Source organism: Malaclemys terrapin, chromosome 1 (genome assembly GCF_027887155.1).
Source record: "Malaclemys terrapin pileata isolate rMalTer1 chromosome 1, rMalTer1.hap1, whole genome shotgun sequence".
Lineage (NCBI taxonomy): Eukaryota > Metazoa > Chordata > Testudines > Emydidae > Malaclemys > Malaclemys terrapin.
In genome coordinates this window covers 86,638,380-86,662,408 of record NC_071505.1, presented here as the reverse complement: position 1 = coordinate 86,662,408, position 24,029 = coordinate 86,638,380, and the positions used below count along the sequence as shown (strand labels likewise).

The following is a 24,029-nucleotide window of genomic DNA, read 5'->3' as shown; positions in this document are numbered from 1 at the left end:
TGCCAACACATTCAACAAAACATCGGCCCCTGAATCCAATGGGGCTATTCACGGGAACAAAAAGGTTTGTGGAATGGGAACCACATTGAGAAAAAAATCCTTCCACACTTCTATTTAGCGTTATTTATCCTGCAACTACCCCCAGGATAAGGTAACCATAATTTGATAAAGCATTTTGGATATATATCTGTCAGAAGGACACTACACAAAATAAAGCTATTATTATTATTGCTATTAATTGACCTGTTTTCCTAAGCTCATTTCAGCTGCTGTTTTTTTAAACCCATTTAATTTAAAAGCAAACCAACTGCTCAAACAGAAGTGACATCTATCAAGTGAGACAATGAGAACAAAAAAACTGTCAGTGAAACAAAAGTGTCCAACAAACATGCTTCTGTAAAACACTTTGCTAACACAGAGACCTGTGTTCACTCAGGTGACTTTTACTAGGTTTTCAGTGAAGACACCAATAGCAAGACAATTTCTTTCCCTCCCTAGCGTCCTAAATCATGCAGACGGGCATAAGAGGTTCTGTGCAGGCACAGACTGCAGGGTTGAGGGATCTATAACTGGACTTTCCTGATTCCACCACCTAAAGAGGACACAGGACCTCCCTATGTGTCTCCTCCCCACCCAGCCGGGCCCTCACGCTCTCCCCAGCCCATGTTACCTGGGAGGAGGAGGGAGATGTCTCTGTCCTCCCACTGCGCCGGTTCCCCTTCCCCCCTTGGGCACATTCGTCTGCTCTTCCTGGCAGCAAGACCCAGGCAGAGAGCGGGACCGAGCCACTCCCGGACACTGCCTGGTGCAGCCCAACAGCTGCCTGGGAGAATGCCTGGCTGCAGCAGCAGCAGCTGTCTGCCTATCGCCCAGGCGTGGCTTCTGGGACAGCAGCTGAGCAAACTGGAGCCCACTCACCATGCTCTGCGCGTAGCAGCAAGGGCCTTGCAGGGGAGGGGTGAAGCAGCAGCCCGCTCCGTGCCCAGAAGCCGACTTTGAGCATGCCAGGAGGAGGTTCCGACTGCCTCGGCCTCTGTCCCTGAAAGCTGAGCCTGGGCAGGGGACAACCTGCTGCTCTCCCAGTCACAGTCAGCCACTACGCTGCACCGGGCAGCATCTCAGGCAGTGTGGCTGGAAGAGGCTCTGGCCCCATCTCATCTCTTCCAGCTCTGGCCCCACCCCTTCCACTCCCCTGCCCGGGCTGGCTGTTGCGGGGGTGGGGAGCATTCGACCCTTCCTTCCCCATGAGTCACCTATGAACTGTTCTATTTGGCTCCGCTTACTTTGAAACAGTTCACCACCAAATGGAAGTTCTGGCCCTTGGCTGCTCCTGGCTTGGCAAAGTCCTTCAGCAGCAGGAAAAGCTGCTTGGTTAGTTGCTCTGTATTCTTTTCAATAGAAGGCAAAGGGAACTTTAAAATCCACACCAAAGACTGCAGAGCGCCAGTGATCACCTGGGAATAGGAGCCAAAGAACAGCATGTGGGATTAACAGGATTTAAAGAGCATTTGCCCCCCCCCCCCCCCCGAGTTTATAATTACTAGCAGGCTCGGGTGACTATCTACAGCTGGAATTAACATGGAAGATAAGCTTTCCCAAACCTTTTACGTGAAATAGAAATGGCTAGTCAACCTGATGGGAAAGGTAATACACACACACACAAACCAATCTATGGCCAAGATTTTCAGATGGGGCTACTGATTTCTGGTGTCTAGCCTGAGACACCTCTAAAGGGTCTGATTTTCAGAGGGTGGGTGCTCAGCATTTTCTGAAAACCAGGCTCTGTTAAGGACTCCCATTTTTGTCTCCCAAAAATCACCAGTCACGTGAAAATCTTGGCCCCAGTGTTTGTTGCCAAATTAGTCAAGCCACCAGAGCCAGTGTCTCAGGTGCCTTCTGTTGTGGTGAAAAGAGTGCCCAGGTCAGACGCTGCATTCCTGAACACACCAAAATCTGCAGAGGGAGGGGTTTATGTGGCCACTTTGCTCACTTGTATACAGTACTGCTGGGCTGGCTGGTGACTGGCGAGAAGGCAACAATTAACCTGATGTCTGCCCCGCACATTGGCATACACACGAGAACCTCACGGCTCTCACCTCGCTTAGAACCTCCCTGCTACTGAGCACAAAACATTGGTACTTTGCTACGAGACCATTCTGCTTCTGAAGCTTTAAATGTCCTATTGGGCCTGATCCTGTGAGAGGTGCTGAGTGCCCTCAAATCCCATGGATTTAGTGAGATAGGCATGCCCAGCACTTAGCGAGATTAAGCCAGTTATGAAGCACCGCATAAGGCTTTTGTCAGACTACATTACTCAGTCAGCAGTGCATTCAGGTGAAGGAAAGGGATGCAGGTTGATCCCTTGGCACTGGGAATCCAGGATTTTATACCTATGCACTGCAAAGGGAACAGAGTGGCTGGTAGTGAGAGGGGAGAAATCAAGCTAAGGAGTTAGGGAAATCCCAAAGAACCCAAGTTTAGCCAATTAGGGTGGGCCCAAGGCAGCACAAGAAAACTTCGGGAGGCTCCCCTCCCAGGGCCGGGTAAGCCAGTACTGAGTGCGGCTGTCCCACAGGCAGAAGAGCGCCACTGCAGCACCATCAAGAGCAGGTTCTGCTCCTAGGTAGTTTCTACAATCTGAACAGGAACAAAGAAGGGGAGGGGGAAGAAAAGGAAACGAAAGGAAAAGTTTCACAGAGGGATCTTGTTATCTTTTCTCTACAGGGGAAGAAAAATTTAGAGTTTCCCTTTTAATATTATTATTGTAAGTGAACTACAGTCACAAAGGTGTCATAGTAATACCACTAGATGCAAACAGCCCGATCTACAGAACAGCCACAGCACAAGGTGTGCAGAGACCGTGTCAGCTCCCTACACTGCCCTTCAACTTGAACCTGAAGGGACCCTCTCATCTAGGAGCAACTGGGCAGGTTCTGTTTCTAGGCCCATTCGATCCTTGGACTCTGCTGAGATTCCCAACAAGGAGGCTAGTTATGATGGGGACAGTGACAATTGCTAGAACCAGATCAAGAGCAGCCATGTGTTTCGCAGCTGTCTAGCAGCACCTGCATGGTAAGAACCTCTCACTGCTGACTTTGGCCATGTTTCAACCAGCAATTCAGAGGCAAAACATTCAATATCCCCTGGATTACAAACCTCCCAAGGTATCAGACCCCCAACTATTTACCTTAACAGCTAAGAAATCAGGTTTGAAAACTATGCTTTATAGTTCAAGGACAATGAAGGGAAGTCTTTGGAATCCATGGTTAGCTTGTATTCTGCAATGGAGCTGGGTAGAAGAGGCAAGTGGTATATTGAGCTTAGACCCCCTACCTTAACATCCGTGGATTGCAGACAGTCTATAAGTAGCTGAACAAAAGGATCCAACATTTCTAAAACATGCTCATCTGAGGAATTTATTTTGGATCTCTTCAGGCTCATGTGCAGTAGCTACAGTGTTGAAAACACATTTTTCATTAGTCACAAAGAGAGGACGAGGACATTATCATGTAACTCAAAGGGGTAAAAAAATCCCAAAACACAATTTCAAGACACAGTAGAAACCATGCAACAGCATGTTAAGTCTTTAACAAATGGAAGTGCTCTTAGCAACACCCTGGAAGCCCCGCCCTGAAGTTACTATGGGCAGCCAGACGCCCAGGATCAGGGATTGTCATTAATACCAGACAGGAACAGAGGGAATATTTCTTTTTTTTTTTTTTTTTTTTTTTTTTTTTTTTTTTTTAAGGAAAGCAGAACAATTGACCCCACAGCACTTGTTTCACATCTGGGGAGACCCTTACCCTAAGTCCCGATTCAACCAAGATATGCATGTTAGTCTTGCTGCTAACAGGTGCTTTCTGCCCGCCTCGCGCTGGAACTGGTGGGAGTAACAGGCAGCTTTCTGGTTGCAGACGAGGATCTGGAGGAGCTGGGGCTTTTGTTCTGCATGAGGCGAAAGGTACATTTAGACTTTGATGTAATTGGAGACTCACTGCTGGCAGTGGAGAGAATTTCACTGCCTCTACTGCTGACAACAGACACTGCATGGAGCACATCCAGGTCCTGGCAGTGAAAGAGTCAATGGAACAAACTGAAGAGCATTTTTACTTCTACGAAGACTAACAAGTGTGTTTTGCTTCATGTAACATTTCTGCTGTTTTCTCACGTTTAAGTTTATCATTGATAAACACCCTCCAAGGCAGGCAAAAATCCAACAGTTAGCGCAATGCAAATTTGAAATTTCTTTTCAAAAACTGTCCAGATGGAAAGGCATTTCAATTTCCACACCTGATCCACAATAATCGCAGCTTTCATCTCATTTATAAACGGCCCTTCCCTGTATTGGAGAAACGTCTAGCTAAAATGAGAAAACTAAAACACCTGGAACAAAAACGTAATTAGGGAAGCCATCGAAATCAAACACTGTTCCAACAGGAGAGCAGCCCACGGGATACAAGTACAGACTCCTGAGGGAATCTACCATCTCCTAACCCTGCATCTTCAGACTTTGGCAGCCCTGCTTTCAGAGGCTCAGTATAATCTGTTCAAACCAGGGATGAAGTGTAAATTTAAGGCTGTGAGGAGCATGAGGGAGAAACCCTAATGTGTTTGGGGAAACTCTTAAGACTTTAAAGCCAGAAGGAACCATCGTGATCATTTAATCTGACCTCCTGCAAGTTGCAGGCCACAGAACCTCAGCCACTCCCATAATAGATCCCTCACCTCTGGCTGAGTTACTGAAGTCTACAAAGCATGGTTTAAAGACTTCAAGTTACAGAGAATCGACCATTTACACTAGTTTAAACCTGCAAGTGATCCATGCCCCATGCTGCAGAGGAAGGCGAAAACCCCCAGGGTCTCTGCCAATCTGACTTGGGAGAAAATTCCTTCCCAAACCCAAATCTGGTGATAAGTTAGACCCTGAGCATGTGGGCAAGACTCACCAGGCAGATACCTAGGAAAGAATTCTCTGTAGTAACTCAGAGCCCTCCCCATCTAGTGTCCTATCACTGGCCATTAGAGATTTGCGGATGCCAGTCACAGATCGGCTACAAGCCATTGTAGGCAGTCTCATCATCCATACACTCCATAAAAAAAAAAAAAACTTATCAAGCTCAGTCTTGAAGCCAGCTAGGTTTTTTGCCCCCCCACTGCTCCCCATGGAAGGCTGTTCCAGAACTTTACTGCTCTGGGGGTTAGAAACGTTTGTCTAATTTCAAGCCTAAACTTGTTGACGGCCAGTTTATAGCCATTTGTTCTTGTGTCCACACTGGCGCTTATCTTAAATAACTCCTCTCCCTCCCTGGTATTTATCCCTCTGATGTATTTATAGACAGCAATCATATCTCCCCTTAGCCTTCGTTTGGTTAGGCAAAACAAGCAAAGCACTTTGAGTCTCCTCTCCTAAGGTAGGTTTTTCCATTCCTCGGATCATCCTAGCAGCCCTTCTCTGCACTTATTCCAGTCTGAATTCAACTTTCTTAAACATAGGAGACCTCCCTCCTCCACTCTAACAGTTCACTTCGCAGATTTCATAGAATCACTCCAAGAGCAAAATCTCAAGAAACCAGGACTCTCAGACAGCAAAGACCAATCAATAGCATATGGACTGAGTCATTCTCTGTAACTTACTTGGCTTTTTCCGTTAGCAGAGGCAGATTTTCACTGATCAGGCCGTGGCTGAGCACGAGAATGGATTCCGCGCTCATTTCCGGATTTAGGATCAACCCTGACATGATGCGACGTAATGTTTCGTGCACCTTGCGGGATATTTTCAGGCTCATGGTGCTCTCTAAAACCTAGACAGCACAAGAGTCACGTTAAGCTGTAACACAGCAGGGCAGCTCTCTGTGGGCAGCAGGAGGAAGTTACAAGAACGGCCAATCCAAATTGCCTCCAGCACAAGCAGAATCCTGCTGCCCACCCGCCTCACCAGGACAGAGAAGTCCCTTCACATTCTCCCCACCCACCTCCACATTAATCAGCAAATGAAGGATCTAAAAGTACAGTGGGGCCTCAGAGCTTATGGGACTCCATTCCTGACAGTGTTCTACATGGGCAGAGGTCCACTCATGTGGAGAGCTCCACTCAAGTCACTAGAGTGCTGCATGGGTGGGTATTTCCCCATGTCTGGAGTCCCTGATTTCAGCAGGGTTCCATGCACACACAGGTTTCCACCCAGGCAGAAGAGCTTGCAGGATCGGGGCCTTTATGAGCTCTGGTATAAATAATGTAATCAGAGGCAAATCACATCTGAGAGGTGGAGCAGAAAACATCCAGAGTGGATACTTCCTTTGCACAGGATGGGGAGAAGAACAGGTAAGTTACCTCTTGCTATAGATATAAATAGTAAATCCCTATTTTATCCTCTGCAAGAATACTGATTTCCAGCAAGGGAAAAACGAACAGTCAGATCCCACCTGTGCAGCTATGCCATCTTATCCCCTCAGAGCTCTTCCTTTCACGCGGCCCATTTGATCGCATTCAGTGTTAAAGGCAGGGCTCCTACTGGATGTGCTTACCTCTTTCAACGGAAGAATGAGCTTCGTCACTTGGTCCTTCCCTACGTACTTGCCAAGAATTTCGTAAGAATCGTAACTCTTGCTTCTGCGAGCCTCCATGACCTTGGAGACTATCCCCTTCACTTCCTTTTCCTCAGCAACATCCCCAAACAGCTCCTGATTGAAAATCTTTTGAAATGCAGTGGAGAGAAACGAATGAGAACAGCAGAATCACTAATAGATTCTGCAGTAGAAGAGCACAAGCTATGTGTGGAGAGTTATCTCCCCTCTCCCCCCACCACACACACAGCCAGTTACTTGTGCTAAGAACAGGATTTCTGTAGTTTACAATCAACGTATACTGAAGTCAAAGATCCCCCTTTCAGAAGGCTGGGGTTGCCAGCGTCATCTCTTGCAACACGTCTCTTTATCCAAGCACGTTCCCTTGGCATTTGACAAGTGTCTTGACTTCCATTGCAATTAACTCCTACCTCAATCATAATGTCTAAGCAGGTGTCCAACTCGCCAGGGCTAAGCCTGCTGGTCAGACCTTTCAGTAACAGGTGCACAGTGAATGTCAGCACGTGGACCTAGAGACAAACAATCAGCATTACATTTACCATTCCCAAGCTGGGATTTTTGTTGTTTTGGAAATAATCAGACTTGAGGATTCCCACAGCAGAGCTCTCACATTTCTCAAACAATATACTCGAATACTCTCAACAGGAAAACTACTGAGAACTGTCCAAAAACCCACAGCTGGAAAGGATTTACCCGCTCTCCCACAACTCAATTCAAAATGAGTCACTTTTTTCAAAATGTGTATTTTTTACCCATTTCAGCATATCCCAAGATGCCTGTTTGGCCAGCAGCACATTTCAGACAGCTGGAATGGTACACCAGCATGTCCAGAACCATACCAGCACTGTTCTGGGCAGACGGTGATACACACAGATAGAGCTCTTAGAGATTGTTCTCTTCTCACATCTAAGACCAGCACTTTTCATCTGCCAGAGTCCAGTAGCAGAAAGCGAGCATCTCTCCACTAGGACAGCTCATCTGAAAAGCCATTCTTATCATAGGTTACAGTGAGAGGTACAATGACCTTGTGGTTAAGGCACTGGACTGGGACTCAAGAAATTGGGTTTCTATTCTCCCAGCTCTGTCACACACTCACTGTGTGACCTTGGGCAAGTAATTGAGGGTGAAATCCTGGCCCAGGGAAAACTTCAGTTGGGACAGGATTTCACCCTTAACCCTTCTGTAAATTGGGGACAATATCACTTCCTTTCCCTATCTTGTCTATCTTTCAGGACTGCCTTTATGTCTGCATAGTGCCTAGCACAATGAGGACTGATTCTCAGTTGGGGCCCGCAGCCACTACTGTACTACAAATTAATGCCAAGTTATTTTTCCACAGCACAAAGCAAAGTAAATCCTGATTCTAATTTCCCATTGAAGTCTATTCCCAGCAAAACCATGCCACAGTATCCCTAGCCTCTGTTTGCCAGAAGCTGGGAATGGGCGACAGGGGATGGATCACTTGATGATTACCTGTTCTGTTCATTCCCTCTGGGGCACCTGGCATTGGCCACTGTCGGAAGACAGGATACTGGGCTAGATGGACCTTTGGACTGACCCACTATGGCCATTCTTATGTTCTTAATTATAAAAAGCTATAGAGAACGAGAGGAAGAACCATGGGATTACCTGGTAGCCATGGACGAGAGTCGACTGCATCTCTCTTAAGACGTACTGCAGGTACCGTGCTCCCAAAGCCTCCATTATTTTGGTCAGGGTGTTCCGTGCGATGTCCCGGATTTCCTGCGCCCGATTCCTCAGAAGCGAGCAGACTTTGAGAAGAATGCTGGAACCAGAGATCAACAGCTCAGCACAGCCACAAACCAGCACAGAACCAAACACTACAGTAATGCCCTGGCTGCTTTCCAGGGCAATTTCATGGATTTTCTCTGATAGCTTTACATAGGGAATAGTTGAGCTAGCCTCAAAACCAGGCACTGAGGCCCTCTTGTTTTCATATATGGCCTTAAGACCATGTGTTTATCATACACAAATGTATCATCCTCAAATGGTGCTACTGTACAGACAGGAAAGGTGGTTAAATTACAGGACCGAGAGTCCGGATTCTAACCCCAGCTCTGTCACCTCTTAACCTCTGGGCGCTTCACCCCGTAGTTCTGATTACTACTTAAGGATTTATCAAGCACTTTTCACATGTAGCTGGGCCCTATATAAGGAAAAAGTCAAGGGCAAAAGGGCATCAACATTAAAGCCAAAGACATTGCAAAAACATATGTTTCTAAAAAAAATTGCAAGGTGTTTTAAGGGCCCTTTTCTCCTCCAGCCTGGTTTTAGCCAGATGCAAAACTGCAGGCTTTTAAAAATCTGTCCCTTAATCTTTTTAGTGCAATAACTGATATTTGAGGAGCGACTTTGCCCCCGTACCTTGGCAGGTTAGCTTCCATGACCTCTTGTGGGAGAGACTGCATCACCTTGACCATGGCAAACGCCAATGGCACCCGAACCACCTCTTCATCGTTCACAGCTTTGGATTTCACAAGCTTGTGTTCCTCATCTCTTTTCACCTGGAACATGGGGCAGACACAAATCCCTTTTAACAACTACACTGGTGACGCAAATGAACAACTTTTTCAAATACCCAGTTCTTAACCCCATGAAGAGTAGGCTGACATGCTCAGCCAGCAGTCTGTATTTTAAAATCTTTAGTAAACTGGACAGTCCAGTAACTACCTTTTAACAAACATTATTGTATATGAGCCTAACACCTTATCCATCCTGAAGGACCCCAGAGCACTTCATAGACTATGTCCTGTGGAAGCTGTTTATCAGGGGACTCTGTTACAGTGACACACTGCTTAGAGTGGAGTTTCCCTCACAAACTGATTCAGTGCATCTGAATGAACTTGCACTCCTTTCCCTGTGTTCCCGCTGAGAAGAATCCCTAGCTCCTGGGTTCACCCAATTTCCCAAATGCAGCAGAGTGGGACAAAAGGGAAATAGGGAGAATATGCATGATATGGAGAGCAAGTGCTGTACAAGTACACACTAGAGAACTTCAACTGTATACTTCAGTGTTAAACATCACAACTGTTTTTTCAATAGAACGTAGTGCTTAGCTAAACCAATGGTTCTCAACCTACTTATCATTGTGGGCCACATATGCGGCCCACAATGTGTTATCTGGGCTACGGGTTGAGAACTACCCCCACCACATGCCGCCTATGCCCAGCACCTGCCCAGGGAAGAGACCCCTCCATAGAGTGGGGCCAGGAGCAGACCCCACTGCAGGGCGGGGTGGCAGGGCAGCCCCAGACTCAGATGCGCGGGTCAGGAAAGGGCAGGGCAGCCCCGGCCACCACCGCACCCAGCAACACCAGACCCCGCCACACGGGGCAGGGCAGCCCTGGCGGCCCCAGATCCCACCATGCGGGACAGGGAAGGGCAGGACAACCCTGGCGATTCCGGACCCCGCCATGCGAGCGGGGCAGCCCGGACCCCAGCCTCGTAGGCCCTGTGGCCTTTAGCACACAGCAGGGCTGCAGCTGTGTGCTAACTGGGTCGCATGCAGCCCACGGGCTGCGCGTTGAGAACCACTGAGCTAAACCCATCTGTCTTAGGTTCCTATATAGTGCCCTTTACCAAGCACCTCACGGTATGAAATATACTGATCCTCCAAACTCCCCCATGAGGCAGGGAATCCCCATTTTACAGACCTGAGGCATGGAGAAACTAAGTGACTTTCCCAAGGCCATACTAGAAGTCTGACAGAGCAGGGAACTGAACCCAGGTCTCTGGCGAGCACCCTAAACACTGGACCATCTTTTTTCTGCATCTGTAACACTGAAACTAAACTGGGTGTTTATAATCAGCCGAGGGCCGTTGAGAGGCCTGCATGAAATAAGTGGTTCCAAACCCATTCATAGCAGGCAGATGAATGCACAACTGAGGTGAATTGGAGGGCTTGTCAGCAATCCCAATGACATGCAAAGGAGAGTGAGCTCCCTCTCATGCTTCGAGGTGGCCTCTCTCCAGGTCAGGGTTGAAATCATGAGTCTAGGCAATTTGCAATTCTCCTGCACATGTTGTACCTGTTCTCTGGATAGAACCCTTCAGCCTGACTCTTGGTACCAGCACAAGAGTCACTTACAGCCACGTACATTTACAAACCATCTTTTCAGTGCTGAACACGCACCTTTGCGGCAAGACACCTGTGTAATTTGGGCAAGATGCTGCCAGTTACTGTTCCTTGAATGTGTTCAATCAGACACTCCAGTTCCTCCTTATTTCTGGGAAGGGAAGAAATGGATTTTGTGGCTTTCTGGGTCTCCTCAGATTCTCCGGTGCCTGCCTGTTCATGCTGAATCAGTGCAGGATCCCTCTGCTTCTCACTGTCCTCCAGCAGGTTCTTCCTTTTCTCTCCCTCAGCGTCCTCCTCCTCACTCTGCTCCAATTCCATGGCTTCGTTCTCTGCTGCTTCCTCAGCATCCATGGCCTCTGCATCTGTTGGGCAAAATCAAATTACAGACCACGTGGAGGCAGCATGTGAGATGTCCCCACACCACTTCCAGAAAAGCCCAAAGTCACTAAACAGATAATCACAAATGTGAATATGCCACAGACACAAGTTCCTTCATTGTAGCTGCAGTGGGGCAGGGTGGAGCACACAGCACTCTACCCAATCTTTGGCTAGCAAAGAAATCCCTGCAAGACGGCTGCTCCAGCCAGTGAAAGTTAGACCATTCCTTAGCCCAGTCTAAGTTATGCCAAGGCTATTTTGGTCTGTGGAAGCACCAGGACCAGTGCTAATTATGAAGATAGACAGAGTTGATTAGTCAAAACAGGCCTTCCAATTAGTACATCTTAAAAGCCTGAAGGAGCTAACCTGAAGTGTAAAACGATAGAAAACTTTAAGCATCTAGACTGAGCAACTAGCACGTGAGGTTCCATCATTAGGAATCTGAAAACTCACCTTCATTCTGAAGAGTCTCGAGTTGCTTTTCAAGGGTTTCATGGTCAAAATGAAAAGCTTCTAGCACAGTCACTAACAAGCTGTCAAACAACAGATTGAATAAAAGGTCAGTTCTTTTCATATACGGAAAAGAGTGTTTAGACTGATCGTTGGTCAAAAAAACTTGAAGCCACCATTTTCTGGGATTATTTTTTTTTTCCAACTGATTTTCAATTACAGAACTCCAACTCAGAGAGCAATTGCCCCCAAAACAGTGACAACACTAAAATCCTAAAACCATCCATTAACTTGCTGAATCTTTTATTTGTAGCATGACAGTGAGCACTGAAAACAAGCATTACTGTACCTGACAGCCAGTTTTTGATTGATCTGTCCAGTTTGCAAAACATGTATGAAATGTTTTAAATGGTACATATATGCTGACCAAGAGAGACGCCTGCAAACAGCACCTACAACTTCAACTGAAGCAGTTATCATATTTTCATGCTGCCAAAACACAAACAAAAAAATCATCACTATTAATATATTTTAAATAAAGATATAAACATATTTAAATCAATGAAACACAGGACTAAAATAAACTAAGTCAATACATGGGGGATTTCTTTTTAACTCTTTCAGATTTTCCCAAGTCCCTGAAAATGAATCAAATAGTCACAGAATGGACTAAGAAATCGATTTCTAAGGTGCCAATCCTGCAAATACTTATCCACATATTAAACTTTGCTCACATGAGTAATCCCATCAGAGTCAATGGGACCACTTGTGTAAAGATAAACAGACGTAAGCATTTTCAGCGTCCAGGCCTAAAAGGATTTCTCACATTACAAAAATTGAACAGATCCTATTTACTTGTTGTGATTCCCTGCTGGATCCTTTCCTGTTTATCTCTAAAACATTGAAATCTGTCAGGCAGTACAGAACAGCTCTTCATACAAAAAACAAACAAGCAAGCAAAAAACCCACCTCTGGCTTTCTAAATACCAACCAGACATAGTGTTGTGAGATGATGTAACCCTGGCCCAAAAAGTAGTTTTGTTTCATATATTTTGTACAAGAAATAATCTTTTAAACAAGAATGACAGACTAGATGTCATCATGTTTCAAGTTGTCTATTTCAATTACAAAATCGCTGCTGACTTTGGAGGATCTGAGTTTTTTATTGATGTCATACCCATCTCTCTCTGTACACACTCCATACCAGGTGCATACTGCCTCCTCGAGAAGCTAATCTGACAAACTCTCTGCAATGGAGCTTCTGGGAATTTTGGAGACAGAGGGAAAAATTTCCACCCAAGACACTTCATAAATGAATCATCTGTATGATGGGAAATTAGCAGCATGGAAAGTAATAAAGGGACCAAATTCTCTCAGACACAGGAAGTGCTTTGCCTCTGACAGGACTGGATCCTAGCTACATCTGTGCCTTCTTAATCCTCCTTCACCAATGGAAAGAGGCACAGTACTGTCATCTAAAAAGCAAAATACTCCACATCTGTCACCCTTTTAAGGTGACAAGCACTGCAGGTAGAACACTGTGACAAAGATGGATACCTTAGTATTAAATTAGCTTTATGTTAAAAACCTACTTTAAGCATTTTCTCATCAAAAATAGTAGTAGTTGCATAAGGCATGATGTAGTTCTGCAAAGATTTGGAGGACAGTATGATTTTGTCTTCAGTCAGCTGCTTCGCCAATTTCTTTAAGGCTCGAGCTCTTCTGTGGATCTGGGAGAGATTGGCAAATTCATGAACATTTAACAACAGAACATTTGCGTTTAATAATTTTTGATGTAGCAATTGTAAGAGTGCCCAAAGCTTAAACACAATGAAATAAATACGTGTCATTTCTATCGAAGGGTCACATTTCCCCCCCTCCATCTCTGAACCTTCTCTAGCTTTGCTCCTTTATAAATGTCACGATTCAGTAAATAAATCACAAACAGTGGCTTACGGTATCCTCAAGGCATCAGACAGGAGAAGGTAATTGATTATAATGGGGGAAAAGTGGATGAGAAATTATAAGTGAGAAAGGAAATTTAGAAAAAACATAGGCAGCATGTAGCTAGGGATGTAAGAAATGCTCTCTCTGAAAAGGAATGCTGTATGTCACATATTTACTCTAAGCACAAAGGGGAAATTGAAACATTCAGATGGGTGTATTTAAAAAGGAAGAAGAGAGGCAGCAGAGATGATGAAATTCAAGACCTGATCCAATGCCCATCCAGGTCAGGCCCTACATGCTAAAATATTTTCAAAGACTATTAATCAATTTATTCAATACCAACATACATGGATAGTGTTTGTACAACAAACCCTTGCTAGTTTTATTCATACGGTTAAGAAGGGACAAAGCAAGACAAAGCCCTATATGGGGCTGCTAAGAAATGAGAACATTAGAATCTATGACATTTTACTAATGAATACTGAACAGATCACACCTTTCAGCCAAATGATGGAGAATATAAATACAGACAATACAAGATACTGTAACTAAAGTATGAACAATTTTATGTAAATTCAAACTTTACTTAGATTTATAAAAGAGAGTTGAGATAAAAAAAATAATTAATCACTGAAGTAATAAGGCACCCCGTCCCATTTTCGGAAGTAGTTACGAATCTAAGTCCCATTTACTTTCAAAGAGTCTTATAAGCCTAAGTCAGTTTTGAAAATTTAACTCTTGAACAAATGCTAATGTTTTACAATGGAAAAGGAGCACACTGTGTTTTACCTGAATATGTTTCATGTTCTCAAAGAAATCCATCTCAGGATCATGACAGTCAGTTAGCTGGACCAAGTCTTGAAACTCTGGGTGCTTTGGAAAAGTTCGAATCAAGCAGGAAAGTAATGAAGTATAGTCTTGTTGAATGCTCTACAAACAGCAAGTGACCAGAGGTTAGCGTTGATAGGAAATGCAGTAATCCCTGGTGTAGAACAGCTAATCACGTCAATGCTACTTACAAACAAGTTTGACACAGTCATGCCTTTTATTATTTGTTTAGTACAGATTGTTTTAGTTTAGATTATTTTTGTGTACACTGCACAAAGCTAAACAAAGAAAATCCCTGCCCCAAAGGGCTACCTAGAGGCAAGTTAAGCTATGCAGGGAAATACAGAAAAGAGGGTGGGGTGTTTTTATTTTTTTAAGATTTAAATCCAAGAATACATTTTCTGTGCATTAAACCACTCCTGATTGCCATTACAATGGTAAAGATAATCAAACGTCTCATGGATTCTAATATCAGCACCGCGACCCTATCAATTTCACGGCATAAGCCCTTCCTCGTGAAATCTGATCTCTCCCTTGTTGCTGGGAGCGCCCCAGCAGGGGGATCCTAACTGCATGTCCCTGCCGGGCTGGGGAAGGACAGGACTTGTCCTTTCCTTGCACAGCCACTCTTGGAGGGAGATGAGGCCCACCTCCGAGTGCCACCCACTGCTACAGGAAGCTCCAGTGCTGGGCAGCAGCTCTGGAGGTTCCTGTAGCTGGAAGAGGCTTGTGGAGGTGGGTCCAATCTCCCCCTGCTGCTGCAAGAGCCCCAGCCAGCAGGCTCCAAAGCCCGAGTCCCTGCTGGGCTGGGGAGGGACAGGTCTTGTTCTTCCCTGGCAGGGCTGCTGGGGGTGGGAGGGGAGGGAGATGAGACCCACCTCCACGTACCTTTTGGGTTGGGACCCCCAGGGTTACAACACCCTGAAATTTCAGATGTAAACACCTGAAAATGTGAAACTGGCCCATTTTAAAACCCTCTGGCCATGAAATTGATCAAAATGGACCATAAATTTGGTAGGGCCCTAATCATCAGCATAACCAGAGGATAATCATTATGACCTCAAGTGCTTACCTCAGTCTTGCTCTTCAGTCCTTTTCTCAAAGACAGCAGGAGAGTGTGCTGGATTATTTCTTTGTATTCATCTTCTGTGTGGCTTATTTCTGCTATTCGATGGATAATACTGGTCAAGCACAGGCTGGCACTGTCACTTAAAGACATGTCCCCTAACTGAGATGGTAAAAAGATCATATCACATAAGTCTAGAAACAACACCACAATGGATGACTAAATCTCCATATTGCACCATGAGCTACAGCTTCAAAACTTGATTACCATTCTCCCCCTCCTCCACCCCAACACACCTGTTTCAGAAAGAACATCTACTCTCCACAAGTCTAGACTGGGTGGTACCATTTGAAATATTATAACGATGCCCACCATGGATCCAGAAGTTATACAAAACTTCCTATCCCCTTCCCAGGAGAAGCTATGGACCAGATCCAATGGCCCGTTGAACTCAATGGAAAGACTCTCATTGGACTTCATTGAGTGTTAGAATGGGACCCATGTAGCTGCCACTGAGGGAAAAATCGCTTTTCAAGATTCCCAGTGTGCCTCTGTGGCTGTGCAGCCCAGACTCATCACAGAGGTCCTTGGCTCTGTCCTGAAGAGGCACCTTCGGCCAGTGTTAGGCTCTTCGTATTCCTCTTGCTGCACTGTGCTTGCCTGTCAGAACATTCATAGAAAACGCAGCACGGACATCGCTAGGGAAGAGTCAAATCTTGGCTTTTGTGAAAAGGAAACCATTTTACAGAGGCTATTTCTTGGCACCAAAAACTAGCAAAAGAACTGGAAAGTAACATTAATTACACAAACCCTATGCTAACACAAGAGGAGAAACTTTCCACTAACCTGTATGGTGTAGAAACAGTTATGCATAACTGGAATAAGAAAGTTGATGTCCACTCTTTGCATTGCTTTGATCTGAGAAGTGATTGCTTGGAACGCTGACAAGCGAACATCAAAATTGATATCATCGAGATGTCGTTGATCAAAGGCATTCAACTAACAGAGACGAACAATAAATCATCAATTTAAAAGAATTTTTAAAAAACGATTCCACACAAACATTGAATAAAAAAGTAAACGAAAAAATGTACATACCTTAACTACCTCAGTAATGTATTTCAATTCACCTTCCAGATCAGATAAAGTCTAAAAAAAAAAAAAAAGCAAAGTTAAAACCAAAATTAGTTAAATCATATGCAGCAAATAAATACTAGAACCTTAGAGTCTCTTCCTGCTATAATTTGGAGCAGAATCAGGCTCTTAATTTTGGCTCCTTTAGAAAGTAGGTTAAAAAATTACAGGAGAGTGTGAAGGAGAGTAACTGACATTTTGTCATTTTAACACCAGTGCCTCTCCTCCTCGGATATCAAAGGTGCACATTTCTAATTTCTGGATCTATGCTGAATCTTTCACAGATTTCCTGCTGAAAACAAATGTAATGTGTGCCATTCCAGGGACAACAGCTTGGGTGATTCCTGTCAAGCTGGGGTGGGGGAGTAAAAATAATATCTACTTCAGCAGTCAAAATCCAGCTTTGCTCATACATGTAGAGGATTCGTTATAGATAAGGTGCTCTTTGATTGGTTTAAAATGCAATAGATCTAAATAGATTCGCACATCAATCGGAATGCAGCAGGCCAAAACAGCTGTCAGGCACAATTATTTTTATTATACTAAATAACTTGATGTAGGTTTAAAGATCTATAAGTCTATATGGAACAATGCAGATGAATTTGCTTATGATTGTTCCTTATCTGTCAGAACTAGAAGGATAAGAAAATCACAGAAAGGCACTTAAAAATGTAATACCTGAAAAACCACACAGAGTGTCTGTCGAGATAATTTGTTCTGGATAACCGAAAACAGTTTTGCCAGAGGCTTAAGGAAGCTTGTGGGGTTTAAGCAATGCCTCAGCAAGTTCTGCACTGTCACCAGGATGTCAATCTCTGTATCCTGAAGAAAGAGACAGTTGTTAGATCATTTAGTTTCCTTGACAAGTGTCTCATGCCATAGTGTGATCTTAAGCTTTTGATTTGATTTATGCACATTACAAATATTAAATGAGAATTAGTGACTGGAAGCATACAATCAACTCCCTCATTACAGATTTCCTATAAGCACTTGGAGAAATAACTGTGTTTTAATTAGCTATTAATCACACAGTGTGAGCAGGTAAGACTAATCATGCCTATGGTGATTTCTTTTGGATCCTTTCTCGAATGAAAGGCAAGTAGGACTGGCAGAGCCTAGCAATGAAGTCTTTGTTAATCTGCTAGTCAAACAGCAGCATGTAGTTATACTGTCTTCCTAACGAAACTTTATACATTTCCTTATAGATTTGTAGATTTTCAGGCCAGAGGGACTATTATCATAAATCTAGTCTGACCTCCTGTATAGCACAGGCTATAGAATTTCACCAAGTAATTCCTACATCAAGCCCATAATTTCTAACTGAACTCCAGCACACCCTTTAGAAAGGCATCCATAGCTTGATTTAATGACTTGGGCCCGCAGCTGGATGGCCTGTGAACTTCATTCACCGGGGATGGAGTTTTGCTTTGAAAAATGAGGCTTAGCAAACAAGCGGGACCCTGTGTATAATACTATGTTACCTTTATCTGTCCTCTCACAATGTACTTATGCACCATTGGTGGATACCTGAAGGAATGTCAGACCTACTCAGGTGTGTGTTTATATTGCTCTTCAGTGGCTGCAACTGATGGATCACAGCAGCTCTAATATTGTCACAATAAGAAGTGTGAGTGTTTCATGGGCTCCTGCTACTTGGGAAATAAACTACATCTCAGTGGTGAGAATGGTCAAAGCATTAGAAATCACAGAAGTACTTCGGCAAATCTTCCCTTAGCAAAAGAGGGGGCACAACCACCTCAGCTATGTTTTCTCTTGCAAGACAACCACCGAGACAGATTCTGTTGGGGAAGGCAGCTTAATATGACGGACTAGCCTGTGTGGGGAATAGAAGGGGGATTAAACAGAAGGCCTTTCCGGGACAAACATGGTGTTATCGTAGTCTTGCACATGGCACCAAGAGTTGCATTCTAGAAATATGCTACAGATTTTATTATTACACAGGTTCAAATGGTTAAGAATGACTGCAAGAACTCGCATGTAATTACTAGATTTTTAACTGCATCATAAAAATAATCCCATTTACTAAAGAAAATATATGTGTTTCACTGAAAGAATTAACACCTACCTGCACAATGCTACTCTGGTGAAGGAAAGGGAGGAGGAGGCTGATGAGTACAGAACTCTGACCTTTGTCCTGTATAAACTTGCTGATCCTACATTATTTAAAAAAAGGTTAATTTGTTAATCTTGCATCCGCATACTCACCCATACAAAGTGAACAGGGATTTCATAGGCTGCAATAAAGGCTGTGAAACTTTGGTGCTAGAATAGAAAATTATGTCAGCACATCCATTCTGAACCTGTTACAAGCTCAGGCCCTGATGCTGCCATTGGATCCATGTGAATGCATCCTTGAAGTCACATAGAGCCACTGACTTCAAAAGGACTCTCTGGGCATAAGGCCCATACACTCAGAGGCAGGATCAGGGCCTCGAACATTTACATTAACAGTAGGATGCAATTTAGCTTTTAGGATGAATCGGGTGAAGAGAAGATTTTTTAAAGAGAATATTCAAATATCAAATGGGACCAGCCCATTTTAAATTGCACAAGGGTCAATTTTAAAACTAATCCCTAACATGTCACTGAGGGCCAAATTCTGCCTTCAGTCAGGTAGGAGTTGCCATACGAGGGCAGAATATGTCTCCTGTAAAACAGTCGTTAGTATTTTGAATTTTAAAAAGAATAAAAAACTAAACAATGTGGATTTGTTAAACTATTTTCCATAAAGATTTTTTCTGATCATTTTAATACATTTAAATAACGTCCTCAACACAAAGTTGTGTAACAGACAATCAATCAGTCCTGGGTAAGTTATCTGCCTGGATTAAAAAGTCCAACGACTCCCTTGTTTTACAGCCCTCACTGATTGTTCTTCGTCATTTAAAAGTACATTTAAACCTGAAGTTTGAGACACAAATTGGTGAAAGGCAAGAAATTCAAAGTCAAGGCTGACATCTGCACTCAGACTATGATTTTGAATTTTCTACGTCTGGGAACAAAGGCCTTGATCTGGCAACTGGATCCACTCTGTGCCTGTGTGGATATGTACTCTGTATTTCTCCTTTGCTGGAAACACAGTATAACTGTTTGCCCTGTGAATTCATGATTTGTCTCCTACTTTGGGAAGAGAGTTACAAAGAACCCGACATATAAGTTTACTGTATCCATGCAAGCCAGACTGCTGCAGCAACTTTTGACCACTTCAATATTTTTATAGCCCCAAGGGGAGCAGTCTCATATTGCTCCTAGTATTAATATCTAGAGTGCCTGTCACAGGACGGGGTTCCCTCACCCTGGATTCTTACCGCAAACAGTCCTCATGCAAACCAGCAACAAGTTCAACGCCAACTGCTTTACTTAGTGTGCTATACAAGTACTTGTTTCCCCACCACATAAGGCTTTTACCTTCTCCCAAGGCACAAGGCAAGGGGGGGGGAGAAATCTCAGCGCTCAGGGTATGTCTACACTGCAGTGAGACACTCGCGGCTGGCCCGTGCCAGCTGAATTGAGTTCAAGCTAAGGGACCATTTACGTGTAGACATTTGGGCTCGGGTTGCAGCCCGAGTTCTGGGACCCTCTCACCTCACAGGATCCTACAGCCTGGGCTCCAACCCAAGCCCGAATGTCTACACAGCAATTAAACAGTCTCGCGAGCCTGAATCTTCTGACTCGGCCCTGTCACGTTTTTTAACTGCAGCATAGACATACCCTCTGAGCTCCTGGGCTTCGCCAGCTCTTCCTTCCTGACTTCTCCAGGCCCCTCTTTTTTTCTCCTCAGCTGAGGAGCTGATTCACTTTGTTAATTCGTTAATCATCCAGTCCTTAACCAATTATCTCCTCATGGGGACACTCACCAATGCACAGATAGTGTGTGTAGCCTAAGGCTGTCTCACCACTGTCACAGTGCCAGTTTCGCTTACGGACGCTTTTAAAATTCAGTCAGCAGTGATGGGAATTGACCACCAGTGACCTGGAAGTCGAGTGACAAGTTCACACGTTTTAAATGACTTGGTCACAACTAATTTAAATTCAAAGCAACTGCTTCTATATTTGCAGTCCATCCTGAGGGATCATTGTTTCAAAGCTTATCTCTTTTGAACCCTGAGGAATCACTTACTTGGAAAGAATGTTGAGCTCTTTGCTGACTTGCGCTCTAAACTTTTTCTTTTTCACCTTTTCTATATTTAACATGGTTTTGCTGAGATACTGAAGTACTGCAGGAACGTGAGGCAGAATTAACCGTGCACCCAAGCTGGGGGACTCTGTAATGGATACAAGGCGGTTACCAGGGCGTTTTATAGCAAAAAGGAGAGATCCAATTCTACACAAACATGGGGAAAACGATGAACTCGGAGGCCTGATGTTCAGAAGTGCTGAGCATCCTCCACTCCAAAGGAAGTCAACGGGAGCTGCAGCACTCAACGCCTCTGAAAACCAGCTCTGCAGGAGTTTAAAATTCTATGTGACTGAAGGCTATTACAACTGCCCCCCCCACCCCCAAAAAAACAAAAACCTCAAGAGCTCCCCTCCTCATTAGTTCACTAACAAGTCTGTGACACGAGGGCTTAGCCCAGGGGCGGGCAAACTTTTTGGCCTGAGGGCCGCATCGGGTTTCCCAAGTTGTATGGAGGGACAGTTAGCAGAGGCTGCCCCTCCCCCGAACAGCCAGGCATGGCCCAGCCCCTGCCCCCTATCCGACCCCCCCCGCTTCTCACCCCCTGATGGCCCCCCCGGGACTCCTGCCCCATCCAACCCCCCCTGTTCACTGATGCCCTCCCCAAACCCCTACCCCATCCACATCCCCTGCTCCCTAACCACCCCCAGAACCCCCTCCCCTTAACTGCCCCCCACCGCTCCATCCAACCCCCTCTCTCCTTCCTGACTGCCCCTCCCCTTCCCAGGACTGCTGCCCTCATTCAACCCCCGTTCCCTGCCCTCTGACCGCCCCGACCCCTATCCACACCCCTGCCCACCACCCCGAACTCCCCTGCCCAATATCCTACCTCCTCTGCTCCCTGCCCCCTTACCGTGCTGCCTGGAGCACCAGTGGCTGGCAGTGATACAGCTGTGCCACCCAGAGCACCAGGACAGGCAGCCGCGCCACCCAGTTGGAGCCAGCCATGCCACCGGTGCTCTGTGCTGCATGGGTCAGGCTGGGCTCTGCAGCTGCGCTGCCTGACAGGAGCTTGCCACCCTGCTGCCCAAAGCACTGCGCCAGCAGCACAGTGCGCTGAGGCTGTGGGGGAGGAGGAACAGCAGGGGAGGGGCCAGGAGCTAGCCTCCCAGAGCAGGAGCTGGGCCAGATGTGGCCCACGGACTATAGTTTGCCTACCTCTGGCTTAGCCAGTCTCTTGCATTGTGGTCCAGTGGACAGAGCCCTAGACTGGGAAGTCTAGAGACTGGGTTCTAGTCCCAGTTCTGACAGTGACCTGTTGTGTGATCTTGTGCAAATCAATTCCCCACTCTGAGCCTCAGTTTCCCCATCTGTACCAAGGGGATAACAATCCCTGCCTTCCTTTGTCATGGCTTTGAGAGCAACTGCTGAAAAAGAGCTACCCAATGTTAAAGGAAGTGCACGGTCACCTTCTGCCTGTTACTGCAGGTGAAGGGTAAAGGTGATGAACCGCAAGTCTTTATTGCAAGGGAGTGCCAATTAAAATGAATGGCCAGGAGATTATGGCTGGGTGAATTTATTTTTCAAGAAAAAAATTAAGTGGACGTTTGTGCAAATCACTTGTCCTAATTGCCAAGGCTGCCCTCTGGGTTATAACTTAACCAAGGGTGTGCACCCATTACTATGAACGTTCTCCCCATCCCCTTTAACAGAGAATAAACCTTTCTGGGCCCTGGCACACAAATATGGAACTTGTCTGCACGCGGATGAATGAACGTGCTAAGGGAAGACAAGCCTTAGCAGGGGATTTTCCTTCTAAAAAGGCATTCTTGCCAAAGGCGCAGAACATCCCATCAGGATCCAAAAACCTCCACTCATGCTTACAGTTGAGTTCCTCCCTCTTTGGATTACTATTCATTCATACCTTCTGTCATTCCATCGGTGTCAGATTCTATACAAACGCAGTCAGCCACTGTCAAGCTGGAAACCAGGTCTGTGGGTTCAAAATCGGGACTGTTGAGGAGGTTGTCAGCCACATCCATCACAACACCAGCTGTTGCCTCGCAGAGATTCTTGGCGGACAGCAGAGCAAAGACATTCAACAGTGTATCGTATTCTGGGTGCCCTGGTCTCTGCTTGGCCAGCAAAGGGAAATACCTGCGTAACAGACACAGAACAAGAAAAATTCACAGTTCACTTTTTTTTTTTTTTAATTAAAACTTTTACAAACATTTTCTCCATAAAGTCACATACAAAAAGACTGAAGGTAAAGAGATGTTCTTCCACCTTCTGGGGGATACCATTAAAAAGGAAAAATTCTTATGAGTCAAGACCAGTTTAGTACATAAACAGAAAATACATTCTTCATTTCTGACAACGGTAAATCTTGAGGTAAGCACTGAAATACTATGGTGATGGGACCAAATGAGAGTAGGTGGGGAGTTAAATGTCCACGGTGAAATCCGGGCCCTATTGACTTCAGTAGAGCCAGGATTTCACCCCAGATATCTAAAGGCCAACTCCTTCTGACTCGTTTTATAATATATCTGAGCTGCATCCAATTTACACACGTTATTCTGTAAATGAATAGTAAACAGGGATCTAGCGGACACTATAGAACATTAACAAACCAATACAGTTCAAAGGGGAAGGACACAAGATTTTTATTTAAAACTGGATTGGCTACCACTTTCCATTAACTCATCCCTCTCCCCTCAAAATCTGAGCTAGATGTTGGCTACAAACCTGCCTGGCTGTTCATGTGTGGGGAAAATGGCCTGATATTTACGGAGAATAATCTCCAAAAATTGGAAAGATCGGGAGTTGCATTTGGATTATTAGAGTCATAGTCTGGGGACAGAGGGGTCTTGACACAACATAGCTATAGTTATTTTATACCCTGTTTATTCCTTGGGGAAATAAATCAGAATTAAGACCCCAGTCCTGCGAACACTTAGGTAAACGTTTAACTTTTGAGCATGCAAATCATCCCATTGACAAGACAATTGGTAATAGGACTACTCATGCATTTGAAGTTAAGCACATGCATATGCGTCTGCACAGTTGAGGCCCAAGTTTCTACTTATATTGTCAGAAAACATAACTGAAAATCGAAGTCCACCACTTAAAATAGAGTGGCTGGAACTCAGGTATTTGATACATTTCCTATTGTACACTTCTTCCCCTCAGGCTCAATACCCTATGTAAAATACTGTTAAGCAATAACATGAAAGTATAGTATTACACTCCTTTAAAAAAAAAAAAAAAAGCAAACAAGCACAGCTGCTTGGTCCAGTGGATACAGCCCTAGACTGGGGAGCCTGGAGACCTGGATTCTAGTCCAGGTGCTCTCACTGACCTGTTTTAGACCTTGTGCAAATCAATTCCCCACTCTGAGATTCTATT

General features: G+C 44.9%; 1 protein-coding gene across 1 annotated transcript in view; it reads right to left on the bottom strand.

Moving 5' to 3' along the window:
• Nucleotides 1-24,029, bottom strand: part of UTP20 (UTP20 small subunit processome component) — an 83,302-nt gene that overhangs the window by 15,278 nt on the left and 43,995 nt on the right. The window contains exons 30-49 of the mRNA XM_054029003.1: nucleotides 22,549-22,781; nucleotides 20,628-20,772; nucleotides 18,573-18,660; nucleotides 17,165-17,308; nucleotides 16,451-16,501; nucleotides 16,199-16,351; nucleotides 15,359-15,514; nucleotides 14,248-14,388; nucleotides 13,104-13,241; nucleotides 11,861-12,000; nucleotides 11,515-11,594; nucleotides 10,738-11,045; nucleotides 8,970-9,109; nucleotides 8,214-8,370; nucleotides 6,995-7,093; nucleotides 6,525-6,692; nucleotides 5,635-5,801; nucleotides 3,804-3,945; nucleotides 3,334-3,450; nucleotides 1,284-1,454 (exon numbers count right to left, since the gene is read on the bottom strand). Coding sequence (XP_053884978.1) covers nucleotides 1,284-1,454; nucleotides 3,334-3,450; nucleotides 3,804-3,945; nucleotides 5,635-5,801; nucleotides 6,525-6,692; nucleotides 6,995-7,093; nucleotides 8,214-8,370; nucleotides 8,970-9,109; nucleotides 10,738-11,045; nucleotides 11,515-11,594; nucleotides 11,861-12,000; nucleotides 13,104-13,241; nucleotides 14,248-14,388; nucleotides 15,359-15,514; nucleotides 16,199-16,351; nucleotides 16,451-16,501; nucleotides 17,165-17,308; nucleotides 18,573-18,660; nucleotides 20,628-20,772; nucleotides 22,549-22,781 — 2,938 coding nt within the window. The remainder of the gene's footprint in view (nucleotides 1-1,283; nucleotides 1,455-3,333; nucleotides 3,451-3,803; nucleotides 3,946-5,634; nucleotides 5,802-6,524; nucleotides 6,693-6,994; nucleotides 7,094-8,213; nucleotides 8,371-8,969; nucleotides 9,110-10,737; nucleotides 11,046-11,514; nucleotides 11,595-11,860; nucleotides 12,001-13,103; nucleotides 13,242-14,247; nucleotides 14,389-15,358; nucleotides 15,515-16,198; nucleotides 16,352-16,450; nucleotides 16,502-17,164; nucleotides 17,309-18,572; nucleotides 18,661-20,627; nucleotides 20,773-22,548; nucleotides 22,782-24,029) is intronic.